The sequence below is a fragment of the Vanacampus margaritifer genome, chromosome 8, assembly GCF_051991255.1.
Source record: "Vanacampus margaritifer isolate UIUO_Vmar chromosome 8, RoL_Vmar_1.0, whole genome shotgun sequence".
In the NCBI taxonomy this organism is placed as follows: domain Eukaryota; kingdom Metazoa; phylum Chordata; class Actinopteri; order Syngnathiformes; family Syngnathidae; genus Vanacampus; species Vanacampus margaritifer.
In genome coordinates this window covers 207,501-222,743 of record NC_135439.1, presented here as the reverse complement: position 1 = coordinate 222,743, position 15,243 = coordinate 207,501, and the positions used below count along the sequence as shown (strand labels likewise).

General features: G+C 47.6%; 2 protein-coding genes across 6 annotated transcripts in view; one reads left to right on the top strand and one right to left on the bottom strand.

The window, feature by feature from the left end:
• Positions 1-1,530: 1,530 nt before the first annotated feature.
• dgkq (diacylglycerol kinase theta) lies at positions 1,531-12,968 on the bottom strand. 2 transcript variants are annotated; one of them, XM_077573413.1, is made up of 23 exons: positions 12,758-12,968; positions 11,015-11,094; positions 10,803-10,902; positions 10,380-10,465; positions 10,175-10,300; positions 8,642-8,807; positions 8,068-8,136; positions 7,896-7,996; positions 7,363-7,520; positions 7,185-7,275; positions 7,056-7,110; positions 6,203-6,264; positions 5,748-5,898; positions 5,632-5,670; positions 5,442-5,557; positions 5,154-5,305; positions 4,388-4,536; positions 4,136-4,311; positions 3,969-4,069; positions 3,757-3,903; positions 3,581-3,692; positions 3,331-3,483; positions 1,531-2,545 (listed from the first exon to the last, which is right to left on the bottom strand). In XM_077573413.1, exons 1-23 carry the CDS (start codon positions 12,966-12,968, stop codon positions 2,381-2,383), a joined length of 2,766 nt encoding a protein of 921 aa, XP_077429539.1. In that variant the 3' UTR covers positions 1,531-2,380. The 2 variants fall into 2 exon arrangements, with proteins under 2 accessions (XP_077429539.1, XP_077429540.1); XM_077573414.1 differs by having other exon boundaries at positions 11,015-11,150; positions 12,758-12,895.
• Positions 12,969-13,274: 306 nt separating this feature from the next.
• Positions 13,275-15,243, top strand: part of mgat4b (alpha-1,3-mannosyl-glycoprotein 4-beta-N-acetylglucosaminyltransferase B) — a 15,838-nt gene continuing 13,869 nt past the window's right edge. For 3 of the 4 annotated variants that reach the window (XR_013295076.1, XM_077573417.1, XM_077573419.1), the window contains exon 1: positions 13,312-14,399. Coding sequence is in view for 3 of the 4 variants with exons in the window: in XM_077573417.1 (XP_077429543.1) it covers positions 14,303-14,399 (97 nt within the window). In the remaining variant the exon portion in view is untranslated. Of the gene's footprint in view, positions 14,400-15,243 lie in introns of all 4 variants that reach the window. The other variant, XM_077573418.1, reaches the window with a different exon arrangement.

Genomic DNA, 15,243 nt, shown 5'->3' with positions numbered 1-15,243 from the left:
CCGAGGAAATGAGACGCAAATTTATGTGACTTGATTTTTTTAATTTGATCTTTTTCCGCAAATGTTGACTTTATTTGGCCTTTTTGCATTTTGCCCTGCAGAGTGAGCTCGTCACACGCATCGAAGATCTTCGCTGGGTGGGCTCCTGCCTGCCCCCTGTTGGTCAACCACAGCAGCACCACAACTTCCGCTTTTTATTGTCTTTTTTTTTTTTGTTGTCCCTACAAGATTGAGCTTTCAAATTCGTGTTTCTTAGAGAGGACCAAAACTGCCAAAATTCAAAATAAATAAAGGACTGAAAGTGAAAATAAAAACCGATAGAAAAAATATCATTCGAAAATTAAATAGAAAATAATAAATATAAATACACATAAATAAATACATTTGTATAAAATTTTTGCATTCTATTTTTTATATGCGTTTTTATTTTCACTTTTAGTTATTTAGTCATTTATTTATTTAAAATGTGGGCAGTTTTGGTCCTCCATAGTGGGCAACAACAATACATACACATGCAATTGTTTGTTTGTTTTTTTCATTTATTACTTCCACCAACAATATGAAGGCAACAAGTGGTTTGGAGTGACAAATGTTGATGACAATCTGCGTGGGTCGGATGGCGCTCACAAGTTCTACGAAACCCCTGCAGGCATCGCTTCCAAATCTTGCGTGCTACTAGTTCGCAATTTAACAGCAGCACAACTTCCTGATACTTCTCTCAGGTCAAGTATTTGTCCTGCCAGTGGAAACTGAGTGTGATCGGGGCTTGTCACGCGCGCACCAAATTGTCAGTAGTACTTTTGAAATCATCCAAAGTTTTTCAGATGCCTGGTGCACACGTTTGTCCCGCTTGTGAGATGGACTCGTTCAACGAGTGTGCCAAAGTTGTCCAAGCGTATCCAATTGTCCTACTAGTGCGCTGTAGTGTCATACTAGTGAGGTCAAAGAGCGTACTAGTGCGCGGATCTTACATCAGGTCATCATTGTAACGCAGTCAACAAGTGGCAAAAAGCTCGGCTCATGCTTGACGTTGCGCGTGGAATCCGCCGAGCGCACGTTTTGCAACCGTCATACTCAACACGGCTTGTTGCTCGGCTGCGCTCCATATTCTCCCAGGCTATAGGGGGCAGTGAAGAGCGTCTACGCCATATCAACAACACAAGTACAAAACTTTGACCCCCCCCCCCAATAAATTATAAACATCAGTTTAGGGTGAACAGAAATAAAAACGCTGTTTTTTCCGACAGCGTTTGCTCGGCCGCCATCTTGCTCCACGCCGACCGTCCGCGTTGCTTACAAATTTGGGAAAGCAAAACAATTGCCAAAATCAAATGACATCATCAACATGACCTCACGCAGAGCGTCGAGCGTCAATCAAGCTTTAGGAGCTGCCGATTTGACGGGAAAGACAAACTTTCATTTGTGGGGGGAAAAAAAAGGAGAATAGTTGTTGGGGGTTTTAAGGAAAAAAAGTCCGAATGTTACAGGAATAAAGGACTTTTTTCCAAATAAAAAAAGAATAAGGACATATTTTGCAATACATTTTTTTTATCTTATATTTCGGAATCGAGTTGCATTTTGTCAAGAAAACAAAGTTGGAATCTTTCCAACAACAAAATCACGTCAAAGATTTGCTAAGGATTAAAAAGTCATAATGTTAAAAGAAGTCTTATTTTTCCAAAATAAACTTGCCGTAATATTAAACATTAAAGGCCAACTTTAACCAATGAATACATTTTTTTTTAAAAAGGATGTTTTTTGGTAATAATATGTGCCTTTTAGGAGATAAAAAAGTATGTCTTTGTTTTTTCTGTATGTGACGATCATAGTTTTTCCTTACCGGGATTTTTGACCAGGACGGTCATTTGGTCCCCGCCAAAATAATGGACAAAATACACCATTAAAAGACCCGCCGCCCTCCACAAACTTCAACAATCACAAATGTAGCACCAATACCGGTAAAAAGAAAAAAAGAAAATACATCTGCAAATCGGTGAATATGCACATTTTGAAAACCAGAGCAAATAATCGACATTTTCAAGTCGCCATTTTCAAGTCGCCATTTTCAAGTCGACATTTTCAAGTCGACATTTTCAAGTCGCCATTTTCAAGTCGACATTTTCAAGTCGACATTCACACGCACACACAAAAAAAAAAGTCTTTTGAGCCTCATTTGGGACTTGTCACATGATGAACGTTTTTAAATGATTAGCACGACGTCAACAAAGCTACGTTAGGATGGCGCAAACACGTCGTCATGACAACCTCCAAATGTCACTGAGGAGTCGGTCACCATGGCAACCGCTCCTTCACATCAAAGTCAGCGTTTCCATAGCGATGTCGTCGCTTTTTTTTTTACCTGCGCCGGAATCCGACGGCATCACAGCTGCACGCCCTCCGAGGGGGAGGGGCTTTCTGAGCGCCCGTCCCAGGAGGCGGAGCTTTCTGAGCGCCCGTCCCAGGAGGCGGAGCTTTCTGAGCGCCCGTCCTTTGCGCTGCCCGGCGACTTCCTGTGTTTGTGTTTGGACTTCCTCAGCATGCGCACCTGTGGGCAAGCCATGGCCACTTCATTAGGGACAGCAGATTATTTCAAAAGTATTCATATTCTTTTCTTTTTTAACAATCATTTTGATTTCAATGATGAATGTGATGATTTTTATTTGTATCTGCCCCAAATAATAACACTCGGCCCCGCCAGCATTAATAATAATAATAATAATAATTTTAGAGAGCGCTTTTCTAGACACTCAAAGACGCTTTGCAATGGAATGAATACATGATTCATGCACTCACACTGCGGTGGCGCTAAAATACTTAAGCCACCCCCGGGGAAGGCGGGCTGACGGAAGGCAGCGTGGCTGCCGGTGTGCGTCTACGGCCCCTCCCACCACCCGCCGCCAAACATTGGCACTTTCACACAAGTGCCTTGCCCAAGGACACGACGACGCACGACTTGGGGATCGAACAGCCGACCTTCTGGTTACTGAACGACCGTCTCTAAGTCCAATCCATCCTGTTGAAGATGTTGACCCTCCCCCGACACACCTGAATCAAATGATCAGGATGGTTATCAAGCTTGCGCTCGCTGATGGTTTGATTCCGTTGTGTTGGAAGGAGGGAAACGTGTCAATCAGGAGGCTGGATTGGGCCTGCGGAGGGCCGGACTTGGGCACCCCTGATGTCACCGAAAGCTCCAATTTTTCTTTCACTTTTTCACAAACAGATTCTGCGGCTGCGCTTCTTGTTTTTGGGCCCAATCTGAAGCCTTGAAAACGCCGGTCATGGTTGCCTTTTTGTCAAAAGTGAAAAGTCTTGCTTTTGTTTTTGCACCTTGGGCCCAGCGGCGGAGATGACGATGTGTCCCGGCGCTTGCAGCCAGGGTTCGCCGTCCACCTGGACGGGGAAAGGCTTCTTGAGCATCAGGCGCACGTAAGCGCCCTGCGCGATGCGAATGCCCGAGCGCAGGCCGCTCTGCACCTGACCCTGCGCACAAGACGCGGCGGCTCGTTAAGCGATGTTGAGCAAGTGTCCGGCGTGCGCTCGCCCGCCCGCTCGCTCGCTCGCCCGCCCGCCCGCTCACCATGTGAACCACGCCGGTGACGCCCACCACCTCCAGCAGGCCGTCGTCCACGCCGGGCTTGCCGTAGCAACCATCCGTCTCGGAACCCCACAGGTCGGCGCCGGAGCCCCAGCTGCGAGTGGGCACGGTAAGATGTCGAGGTCGGCGACCGGGTCGTGGGGCCGCACGGTCCTCACCTGGGAATGTTGAGGAAGATGAGGCCCTCGATGTTGGGCAGCGCAACGTGGCATCCGTCCACCTGCAGTTGCACTTCCCTGTGCAGACTGCGGGTGGCGCTGATCTTCTGCAGGCCCACCTTCACGTAAACGCCCTTGTTGTGGAACCTGGCACCAACAACAACATTTTTGCTATATGTGACCCGACACGTGACACGTGACACGTGACGAACCTGCTGGTGAACTTGTCCGGGTCACCTTGGCGGGCCTGATGGAAGTCCAGGCTGAGCTCGGCGTCGATGCCCACGCCAAAGTAGTTGTTCATGTAGACGACCTGGAAGCGTGACGGAGGTCATGTGACGCGGGAATTCTCGTTTTTGCGCGCGTACCGACGCCGCACCTTGGGCGCTTCCAGGAATGCGTCGCTGTCGTCGCTGGCGAGGTCCTTGCCGTCCAGCAGGATGGTCCAGCGGTCCATCAGAACCTGCTCCGCCTCGTCCACGCAGGCCAGGATGTGAGCCGGGTCTTCGCCGCTGTAACCCGCGCCCCAGCGCAGGACACGCGACAGGTCGTTACCTGTGGGAGGAACGCTCGCATTGGATGCCCGCCGGCACACGCACACACCCACAGAGCGAGAGAGAGCGCGCGTGACCTGTTCCGAGCGGCACGATGCCAACCGGCGGTTCCCGGCAGGCCAGCTGGTGGCGCAGCGCCTCCAGCACGCCCAGCACCCATCCCACCGTGCCGTCGCCCCCGCACACCAACACCCGGAAGCTGGGAACGTCCCGGAAAGTGTGGAAGCTGCGCACACGCACACGCACGCACACGCACGCACACACCTCATTACTGGCTCGCTGTGGCAAATGTGGGGCCGATCACAATCGGGGTTATTTTAACGAAAATTAACAAAAAAAAAAACAAAATTCAAAAAACTCTTTCGTTAGCCAACAAAAAACACATTTTATGCTTACAAAACTAACTATAATTATAGCAAAATGTCTTTGGCAATTCATTTAATGCACTTTTGGGGATGATTTTAAATGTGATTTGAAATATATTTATTTCGATATTAACTGGAATAAATGACCTTATATTTAAATGAATATTAAATATTTCTTTCATTTCATAATTATATTATAATAATAAATATGTTTTTATATGATATAAAATATAGCATATATTTCATTAATTGATATAATAATAAATATATTTATCAATAAATGTATAATACATCATTTTATAATTTATTATCCCTAAAATTGAGTTCATTAGCAGAAGTGGCAAATTCAGGTCCAGAAAGTCAAAACCCTGCCACAGTTTGCCTTTGATGCGAGCTAGCTAGCAAATGACAAAACAAAACTTAAAAGAAAAGCAACAAAAATGACAATCCCAAAGCTATAATGGTGTGAGATTCCCACCCCGGCAGCGGCCCTCCGTTGGCGAGGTCGAAGACTTGATGCGGGTTGAGAATCTTGCGGAAGGCGTACAGAAGATCTTTGCCCTTCAGGCCGCCGCTCTTGGTGTTGACAAAGACCAGCAGGGGGCGCACGTCGGCAGACAGCAGGCTGAGCTGCGGCCGCAAAACCACACAGCGCCGCGTTAGCAAGCTGACGTTTTCACCCTCGTTGCAATTGGATTGTCTAGAAACTCAAATATTTGCTCAATCCAACAATAAATGGACAGAAAAGAACTGCTCGTCTGCGCACCTGAATGTCCGGGATGACGAGCGATGTGAGCGGCTTGTCGTTGACGCCGACGTCTTTGGCCAGCATGAAGACGCGCTCGGCTTCGGAGAAACACGACAACTCCAACGCCAGCGCACCTGGACACGCACGCACGCACGCACGTGAGGGCGCAACACTTGTGGCCTGGCGGCGGCCTTGGCGAGCATCTCACCTTGGCCGGCGTACACGTGGCTGACGTCCGCCAGGTGACCTGCAGACGGGACCAAGAAGAAGTCATGTTGTCATGGGAACGCTGGCGGGCGCATGCGTGCGTGTGCGTGCGCTCACTCTTGACAGTCAGCTGTTCCCGCATGAGCTGCCAGTACTGCTCTTTGGACAGCTCGGGGGGCAAGCCGCCAATCAGCAGGCTCACCCGCACCGCTTGGCTCCGCCTCTCCGCCACGTAGAAGCGAGTCTGGTTCATCTGTCGCAAGGACGTCTGGCAAACACATCACACAACAACGAGTCTCCTTCAGACGCGCAACTTAAGCTACGCTAACGCTAATTGCTCATTTCAACTCTGTATGCTGACACATCGGCACCACGCGTGACATTTTACTGGCGTGTTTCCTGACACGTGACTGATCGTATAGCGACTCATTTCTTGTCATCCGCCGGCAGGTAAACAAACTCATTGAGCGGACGCACCTGAGGCCAACCAAAGGTTCTCGTCCATTAGGGTGACCATAAATGGGGCAAATCCATGCTAATGCTAACTTGTTGCTAATCACGCCATGACTGACCTTCCTGATGTCGTGCAATTTGTCCAGAATGTTCTGCTGCGGCGTCAGCGTTTGCCTTTGCACTGCGGACACACAGAGGTCGTGACCTTTGTAAATGTTGGTGACCAGGGGCGGAGCTACATGTTATAGGGCTGGCCATGGCCACCCCCATACCAAAGGGAACATTTTAGTATCCGTGATTTTACGATTACTATTATTGATTAACATTATTATTAATAATTTTATTATTCTTGTTTTTATATTCTTATTATAATTTTTATTATTATTATTAATGTTATTAATTGTATTATTGTTTTTATATTATAATTTTTTTTGTTTATATTAAATTGTATTTATTTATTATTAATGTTACTCGTTTTATTATTATTGTTTGTATATTATTTTATTATATTGTATTTATTTATTAATTATTAATGTTATTTATTGTATTATTGTTTTTACGTTATCGTTTCATATTCAATTTTATTTTGTATTAATGTTATTCATTTTATTAATAGTTTTTATATTCTTTTTATTTAATTATGAATTATTGATGTTATTTTTAGAAATATTGTTTTTATACTATTTTACTTCCATTCATGATATTAGATTTTTTTTATTAATTATTAATATTATTATTAATCTTATTAATTGTATTATTATTGTTTTTATATGATTATGTTATTTGTAATTATTATATTAGATTTTATTTGTTTATTATTAATGTCATTCATTTTATTATCATTGTTTTATTTTTATTTTTTTAATATATTAGATTTGATGTATTTATCGGTTCTAAAATCACACTGGCCATCCCAATGAAAATGTTCTGGCTAGGCTCCTGTGGGTGAGCCAGAGGTCAGGGGTCACCGACCTTGTTTGCTGCTCATGAGCACTTCCTGCAGGTCAAATCGCGTCACGTCGTCTCTCTGTGAAGAACAGCAGAAAGCAGCTCCTTGTTATCGTGCGACGGCGCCTTCCTGTTGCCGAAGCGCCGACGCACCCGAAGGTCCAGCCGCTCCAGGGCCTCGGCCAGGACGGACGCCGCCGTGCCGTCCTCGGACACCGACACGCTGACGTGATCCCGTCCGGATCTGAAACGCACACAAAGCGCGGTTGGCTTGCGGTGGTCGGAGGTGGGCGGGCGAGTGTGCGTCGTCTTGAAAGAGAAGCGGCGTGACCTGCCGGGGCCTCCGTATACTTTGAGGACCTCGGCGCCGCCCCCTTTGGCCCTCAGCATCCAGGCGTCGTCGCTATGGAGACGCTCCAGTCCGCCCGCCTCCTGCAGCTGGAAATCCTCAGGCTGGTCCGGCAGGTAGAAGGCCCGCAACGCCGCCTCCTACGCCAGGACGCCAACATGTCACCACGGCGCGACACTTTGACCGACGGACGGACGTGTGACTCGTCGGGTTTCCATCCCATTCTTTGCAATTTTTTTAAGCCAATGGACTGAAAATGCGCTAAGCGGACTTGCCGCTTCTGCCCGTTTCCATCGGTTGTTCTTTTGCGAGGATTGAGAGGGGACTCCGTCGCTGTAGGTGGCGCTATACACCATTAAGAGATGTGACCCAGCAGTGGTTTCAAAGAAAAAGAAAAGGACCAGGAAGCGACAGCGCCGTATAGCATAATCATGAAGAGAGAGTGACAAGCGCCACGTAGCTCCGCCCCACGTGTTGATGTGTGAGAGGTTTTGCGGCCATGCGTGGCTCCCTACCAGAACTTCCTGCTTCCTGCTGGCTCTGACGATGGAGACGGGGCGGAAGTGAGCGCGCCGGAGGGCGTCGTCACCATCGTAGACTTTAAGAAACTGCTTGCCTGCGCAACAAATTGCACGCCAATTAGCACCGTTGCGTTTTTCCTGCCGACGTCCACCCGCAAGTACCGACCGTGCTCGGCCGGCGCCGGCTGACCGTCTTTCCACGCCACGGCGGACGCGTCCACGCTGTCGTCGTCATCTGCGGGAGATGTCAAGTCATCTTTCAGAATATGCCGCTTTCCAGCATCAAGCAATATCAGCAACATCATCAACATGCGTGTCAAACTTTTGCCCCCCCAAATATTATCTGAGACTTTTGCTCCAAACGGTGACATCATCATGAAAACACTCAAACAAATGCAGAAGCGACGACGTCACGCGTCCGGCACAAATCGCCGCAAAATGTCACCATTGGAAATTTGTTTTCGCACATCAGCGGCAGGTTGGGAATTTTCCTTTTAGTTTACTTTTTCAATCTACTTACTTGGAATTCCTTTTCCGGGTGCTTCTCTTCATTTTTATCAGCTTTAGTTATTTAAAAAAAATGCAATGCAGAACACGTTGCTGAAATGTCAAAAGATTTACGCTGGCGCCGTTTCATTCCGAACGTCAAATTCTGTTCCCACGATAACTTGCCCAACAAGTTGTACAGCCGCGACGTAAGCAGCGATGGCAGCCAAAGAGGAAGTACGGCGGGCGCGTACCCAGCTCGCCGCCACCAGCGCCGGCGCCGGCCTCCATGATTCGGTAGCAGTGCTGCTTGCTGAAGTTTCTGGATTGGAGGCGCACGCAGGCGGGATGCAGCGTCAGACGGCGCAGACGGCCCAGGGTGCACTCCGCCGCCACCCGGAGGTGGCACGCCGCGTGACACTGCGGGAGTTTGGCAAAACAACAAAAATGCTGGCCAATAACTCTAGGACGGCGTATTAGGGCCGCGTATAGATCTTTTTTTTTTAGAGGGTGGGGCAATATTCCCAGAAAAAAACTCATACATTTATTTGCCACTTTAGAAAGTAGCAAATTTGCAACATTTGAAAGTGGCAGATTTTGCCCCCCCCCCCTCTAACATTTTTTTTTTCTTTACGTGACCCTAATACGCCGTTGTAAATAACACTAAAGTTGACGGGTTTATGCAAAGAAAAGAATTAAGTACACGTAGAAGGACTGATTCAACTTCCTGACTTGTGCAAAAGTCAAAAGGAGACAACGTAAGGAGGAGAAAGAACAAATATTTGTCTTCAAGTGGAAGAAGGAAAAGGATAAAAAGGTCTCGTTTCAACAACAAGGGAAAAAAAAAATCGGTTCAGTATCACGTTATAAATAACGGGGCAGCTTTGACCCCAATAAGCTAACAAGTTAGAAGATGATCCATTTCGCTACGGAATTCAAAATACTGAAACTAAATAAATAAAAAGAAGACACGCAAAGTCAGCTGAACCTGAAAGCAATTGCTTTGTTTTGCTTGAACAAACGTTCAAGTACCGCCTTTAAAATTCTTTTTCATCACTAGTCCGGTTTCCATCCAATTATTTCAAATGATTTCAAGCAAATTGAGCGACAATGCGCAAAACCGACTTGCGACTTCTGCTCGTTTGCAGCCATTCTTCTTCTGCGAGGATTGCGAGGAGAAGAAGAGGAAGGCGTCACATGACTTTGCTTTTGTCACTCTTGATCAACCGCAGCGTGTTTTGCATCTCAAATGGGAGGAATTTGGGCTTCTTGAATGAATTCCAAAACAATTTCTGTTTCAAACATACCTTACTTGATGGTCCCACATTGCTTTGTGACTACAAAGGTACGCGTGACGTCATATCCGGGCAAAAGGCGCCACGTGTATCCGATTTTGTCAAAACTCGTTTCCAATGGCAAAAATAAATTCACATTTTCCTTTTTTCGTTTCAAAATCCACCTCCTCTGAACATAAAACCTTTTTGGCCAATTTTAGACCCTTTTTGGAATTTTCTAGCGTTTCCAATTAGTTTTATTTTGGCAATTCTTGAAAATTCGAATAAGAATGGCTGGACTCACGTGACACTGAACTTTTTTGGTGGCTTACGTTGGAAAAGGAAAAAAGACCAATCTACTTACGTTTAATGTGCAGCAACAAAGTACTTGATTGTGAAAAGTAAACAAGTTTGCTTTCAAATGCAGGAAGCAAAAGAAAAGTCCAAAAGAAAAGTCCGACCGACTCTCTTCCAAGAGCGGCAAGTTGATGGCGGCGGGAAAGCGCTTCTTACCGTGACGCCGCACCACTCGCACCTCATCCCCGCCAAAACGTCGGACGAGCCGCAGGAACGCCGGCACAGCTGGCAACGCGCGCCCGACGGCAGGTTGCCCTCCCGCCAGTGGTGGTGGAACGTGTCCTGCGGGCGCACGCCACGGCCGTAAGAGTAAACGGCGGCGGCGCGCGTTGCCGGCGAGGAGTGCGCGGCGGTGACTGACCTGCTGCCGGGTGCCATCCAGGTGGCAAACGCGACAGTCGGCGCAGGTGAAGGCGGCGCAGTCGGCGTGCACGTGCAGCTCGCACACTGAAACAAACGCGTTAGCAAACAACGTCGGAATACAAATATTGGACATTTGATCAGCAAAATCTTGGAGTCAATTGAAGACGGCAGGAACTTCTTAAAAACGTTGTGCATTTTCTGCACTGGCAATTACAAATTGTTCTATTATTCAATAAAGGGATGGAAAGTAAAACATGTTTTGATCTCTGATTCTTGATGAACGAATCCATTTTTTAAATCATTGATAGTCGCATCCCACCCTAAAATGTGAGCGTTAGTTAGCAGTTGTCCTTTGATGTTTCTTTCCAATTGCCGTGAGTGTCTGACGAGAGAGCGCCCCCTGGCGGTGACTCGGGCTGACCTTGGCAACGAAGGGCGCCGTTTCCCTCCGTCTGCTTCCTGCACACGGAGCACATGCGCCTCTTGGGAGCGTCAGGACCGAAGCAGTGAGCCACGGGGACCTGTAGGGGGCAGCGTGGATACGGCGGCGGCATCACGTGACCTCATCCACAAACACCACCGCGACGACGACGACGACGACGACGACGACGACGACGACGAGGCGCTACTCACCCGTACGGCAGAGGGCGCCATGCTGGGGCACAACGAGCCGAGCGTCTTCAGACATTTCTCGTGACACATCAAGTTACACACTGAGGAGAACACACACACACACACACACACACACACACACACACACACAGTCACACTATCACCATAGCAACAAAAGGACACCCCCAACACAGGACACAAATATCGTCATGACAACGGAAGTCATTCTTCAAACAAAACACTGATTGTCATGGCAACACACGAGGGCACACATTTAAAATGCAGCCAGCATTTCGCCATGGCAACAGAAGACATTTAAAACAACATATCGCCATGGCAACACGGGACATGCATTTAACGGCACACAGATGTCACCATGGCAAGCATGGACTCATTAAGTCTAACATGTTGCAATGCACATATTACTAACATTGCAACGCTGGGCACACTTTAGATCAACACACATCACCATGGCAACACATATTTAAAGCACAATATGCAAAATGCTATCAGCATGGTCACGGGAAAGTGTCGTCATGCAAGCGACAGCTTCAATAACACTTTGGCACCAAGTGACAAAAAAGACATTTTCATTGGCTACACGCGCGCGCGCACACACACACACACACACACACACGCACACACCAAGACCTCTGTTTCCATGACGACCAGAGGAAGTCCATGAGAACTGTTTCTCACATTGAAAACCACACACACACACACACACACACACACACAGATTCACCTTCTGCTCCTCCAATGATGCCACGCACACACACGGCTGAGGGACATGGTGTGTGTGTGACTGGACAGAACGCGTGTGCGTGTACATACACATGATGTATGCTTGTGAGGACCACTTTGAATGCAAAGGCCCACTGAAGACGTCGTCATCATCATCATAGTGAAGACATTTGAAAAAGACGGCTCGAAACGGCTCCGGAACGCAACTCAACTATTAGAACTAGGGCTGCAACTAACGATTATTTTGTTAATCGATTCGTTGATTATGTTGCCACGTACGTGTAACAAAAGATAAAAACAGGTTAGAGTTCCATTGCTACATTCCAAAACAGAACATTATTTTAAATTAACTGCTGGAAATGCAGAAATATAACTGGACTAGGATTCGCTTTTTGCTTTGGTCTTTAACACGTCAGAACGTCAGCCCAAATGCTAACGATTGTTTTACAAAGTAAAAGCAAATGTTTGCTTAGTTTTGAAAAAAAGCACAAAGATATCAGTTTTTGTTGAGTTAGGTCTGTCGGCACAATACAAAAGTGATTTCAATTTTTCTCTAGCACGTCAATGTTTTCCGTCAATGAGGGATGCTGTAATCTTGCTCTGCAAACTGAATTCTCGCTGAATTTGTGAGTTGACAAACTCCGGCAACTCCATCTTGTACCGGGCCTGTTCATTTCCAATCGGACCAATCACAGAGCGACATTGTGTTTGGGGGCGGGATATGCAGCTGTGACGAAACCAGAAACACCAGCCAGGAATGGCAATGATTGACCAATTATAAAAGTAATTATGGACACCTACCCAACTTGAATTATTCAAGTTAGGTCATAGCAAGTGGCAACGTAAGATGGCCGCGGTGGCTTCACTTCTCCTAACGACAGTCCAGTCAGAAGTAGGACGCAGCCTACGAATTTGGTCAGTGTCATATTCAAGACATTGATAACATTTGATGAGGACATTGAAAGTCACAGTGAAGACATTTGAGGACAGTGACGACGCGGTGATTCGACGTGCACGTACCTTCGCACTGGAAGCCGAGCAGCCCCCACAGGAAGTCGCTGCAGTGGTGGCAGAAGGTGGGCTTGGTCAGCGTCACTTTCTTGAAGCTGTGACCCAAAGTCCAAGAGTTCTGCTGGCGTTTCTTGGCCCCCGGCGAGCTCGCCGTCACGCTCGCCGTCACGCTCGGGCTGCTGTCCGCAGCTTCCGCTCGAGCCGGCCTGCACTCCGCCATGCCTCACCTAACGCACGTCACGTCACGCACGACAACATTTAAATGTTCAAGCCCATCGGCGCGTTCGAAGCCCGCCAGTCCAACGCGAGCGCGTGCTGGGTCCACGAGGAATCCTGGTTTTAGTTTTGTTTTTTGGATCAATCTGTGACGTCTTCAGCCAGCGCGGGTCCCCGCCCAGTTTGCTTCCACAGGTTCCCGCTCGCGACACCCAGTCTCGCGCACGCGCGCCGTATGGTCGTGATTCCAGACTTCTGCCTGGGTCACGTGATATGAGGCGCGAGCGCGTGGCCGGCGTTCACGACGGAAGTCAACAAGTGAAAAACGAGCTGCTCCTGCCGCCTGGTTCTTCCCTCGCAATGTTTGTAGGAAGAGACAGTTTATTACGTCACCTCTTTCCTCTATTCTATTTCCCCTGCTTGCCATTTCTTACTTCCGGTCTAATTCTTTCGTCTTCTTTCTGACATTAGGTACAGTTATAATGACACTGATGTCATTTCTTACTGTATTTAACACGGACTTACACATTAATCTGATAAATAGCATAGTAAGTCCGTGTTTAATAATGATGATAACAATAATGTAAATAGCATTTCATTTCTCTTTTTTTCTCCATTTCCTGTCGCCGAACGCTGAGCTGCACTTACAAGACATGGCCACGAGATGTCAGTGTGACTCTGAAAAAGTCCACAGCATGCAGGAACCTGCCCGTTCGAAAGGGGAAATGTTTTGTAACATTGACTTTTTAATTGTTTTGAGTTGAGTACTCCTATAAGCCTGGCTTCCCATCAAGTGTGAACATTCAAGCAAGTAGCCTATTTCTGAAAATGTGTCATTCGCGCTGAAACATCACATTGAACTTAAGACAAGCATTACTATTGAATATTCGTACGGGAAAAATGCAAGTGGATTCATTTCGTGACGTTCTGAAAGTGACACACTAAAATGTCTTTCAACAATCTTTTCTTCTTTTTACGTTTTGAAAAAAAAGATGTAAACGGAAGCGAGGTGGGCATTAATGGCCAACGTGATGCCTACAGAAGAGAGAAGCCAATTTTGAAAGCCTTCTACCTGTTTTGCCTCTCTCAGGCTCCTCCTCCCCCCTTTTCTCTCCCCTCCTCTCTCGCTCTATTTCCCTCCCTCTCTCCTTTCTCGTCATTCTCGCGGCTGCTCACATCGACGTCTCCTCGCTCGCTCCAATCTGCCTACCTGTCTCTCTCCCTCCCTCCCTTCTCGCTATCCCTTCCTCAATCGCTGCCCCCGAGCTCCTTCTTTCCCCCCCCCCCCCCCCCTCCTCCCCCCCTTCTCGGCGCGGACATGCTGAGGTCGGTGTGGAGATGAGGTTCCGCAATGTGTCCTTCTTGACGCTCTTGTTGTTCGGACTGTGCGGGCTGGTCTCGCTGTCGTGGTACACCGCCTTCAGCTCCTCCAGAGGTAAGAACAAGCCCGCGCGCACACGCACACGCACACGCACACGCACGACTCGGGACGAAAAGGGAGCCGAAGAAGAAGCTGCTGCTGATGATGATGGGGATGATGAAGGTGGTGATGCTGATGAAGATGATGTGATGACGAAGAAGCGAAGCTGCAGGGGAGGGAGCACTGGATTGATGACGGTTGCTTGTTTTGCTGGTGTCGGGTGAGACGGGGACTTGGGTCGGGGTCGGGGGGGCTTACAGGGCGAAAAGGGGTGCGTTTGATTGCAGGATGGACACATGACGCTGGCTCCATGCTGGGCTGCCGTGCGCTTGTTTGGGGGTGCAACACGTGCCGTTGGGGTGGAAATGTGGAAATAAAGCAAGAGGCCTGAAAGGAGGACGGGAAGTGACATCTTAATAGAGACCCGCGCACTAGTACCATCTTTGTCATTCAGCGCATCAGGACAATGACTGTCTTAGGACCAAAGATGTGGCATGTGAGCCTTCTGGGGCCTACTAGTAACACCTACCAACTATCAACTAGTAGTTTTGCCTCACTAGTAACATGTCGTTGTCCGACTGTCCGTCCATTTTAGTTGCCAAATGTGTCCTCCTAGTGAGGACCAAAATGTGCACTAGTAGAAAGATTGTGTCTCAATAGTAGGGCTTCGTGTTGTTGCTAGTAGTGCCACTTTTGGCTTCTCTAATACAGTCCCAATCTTTTATTGTCGTCGTACACAAAGCATGGCCAGATTATAGAAGCTGCCACTGCAAACGCTGACCACATTGTTTAAAAATAACAGTGCAAATACAGTATAATGAAAAATGTCATCATCAAAAGAACATAGAAATGGACAAAG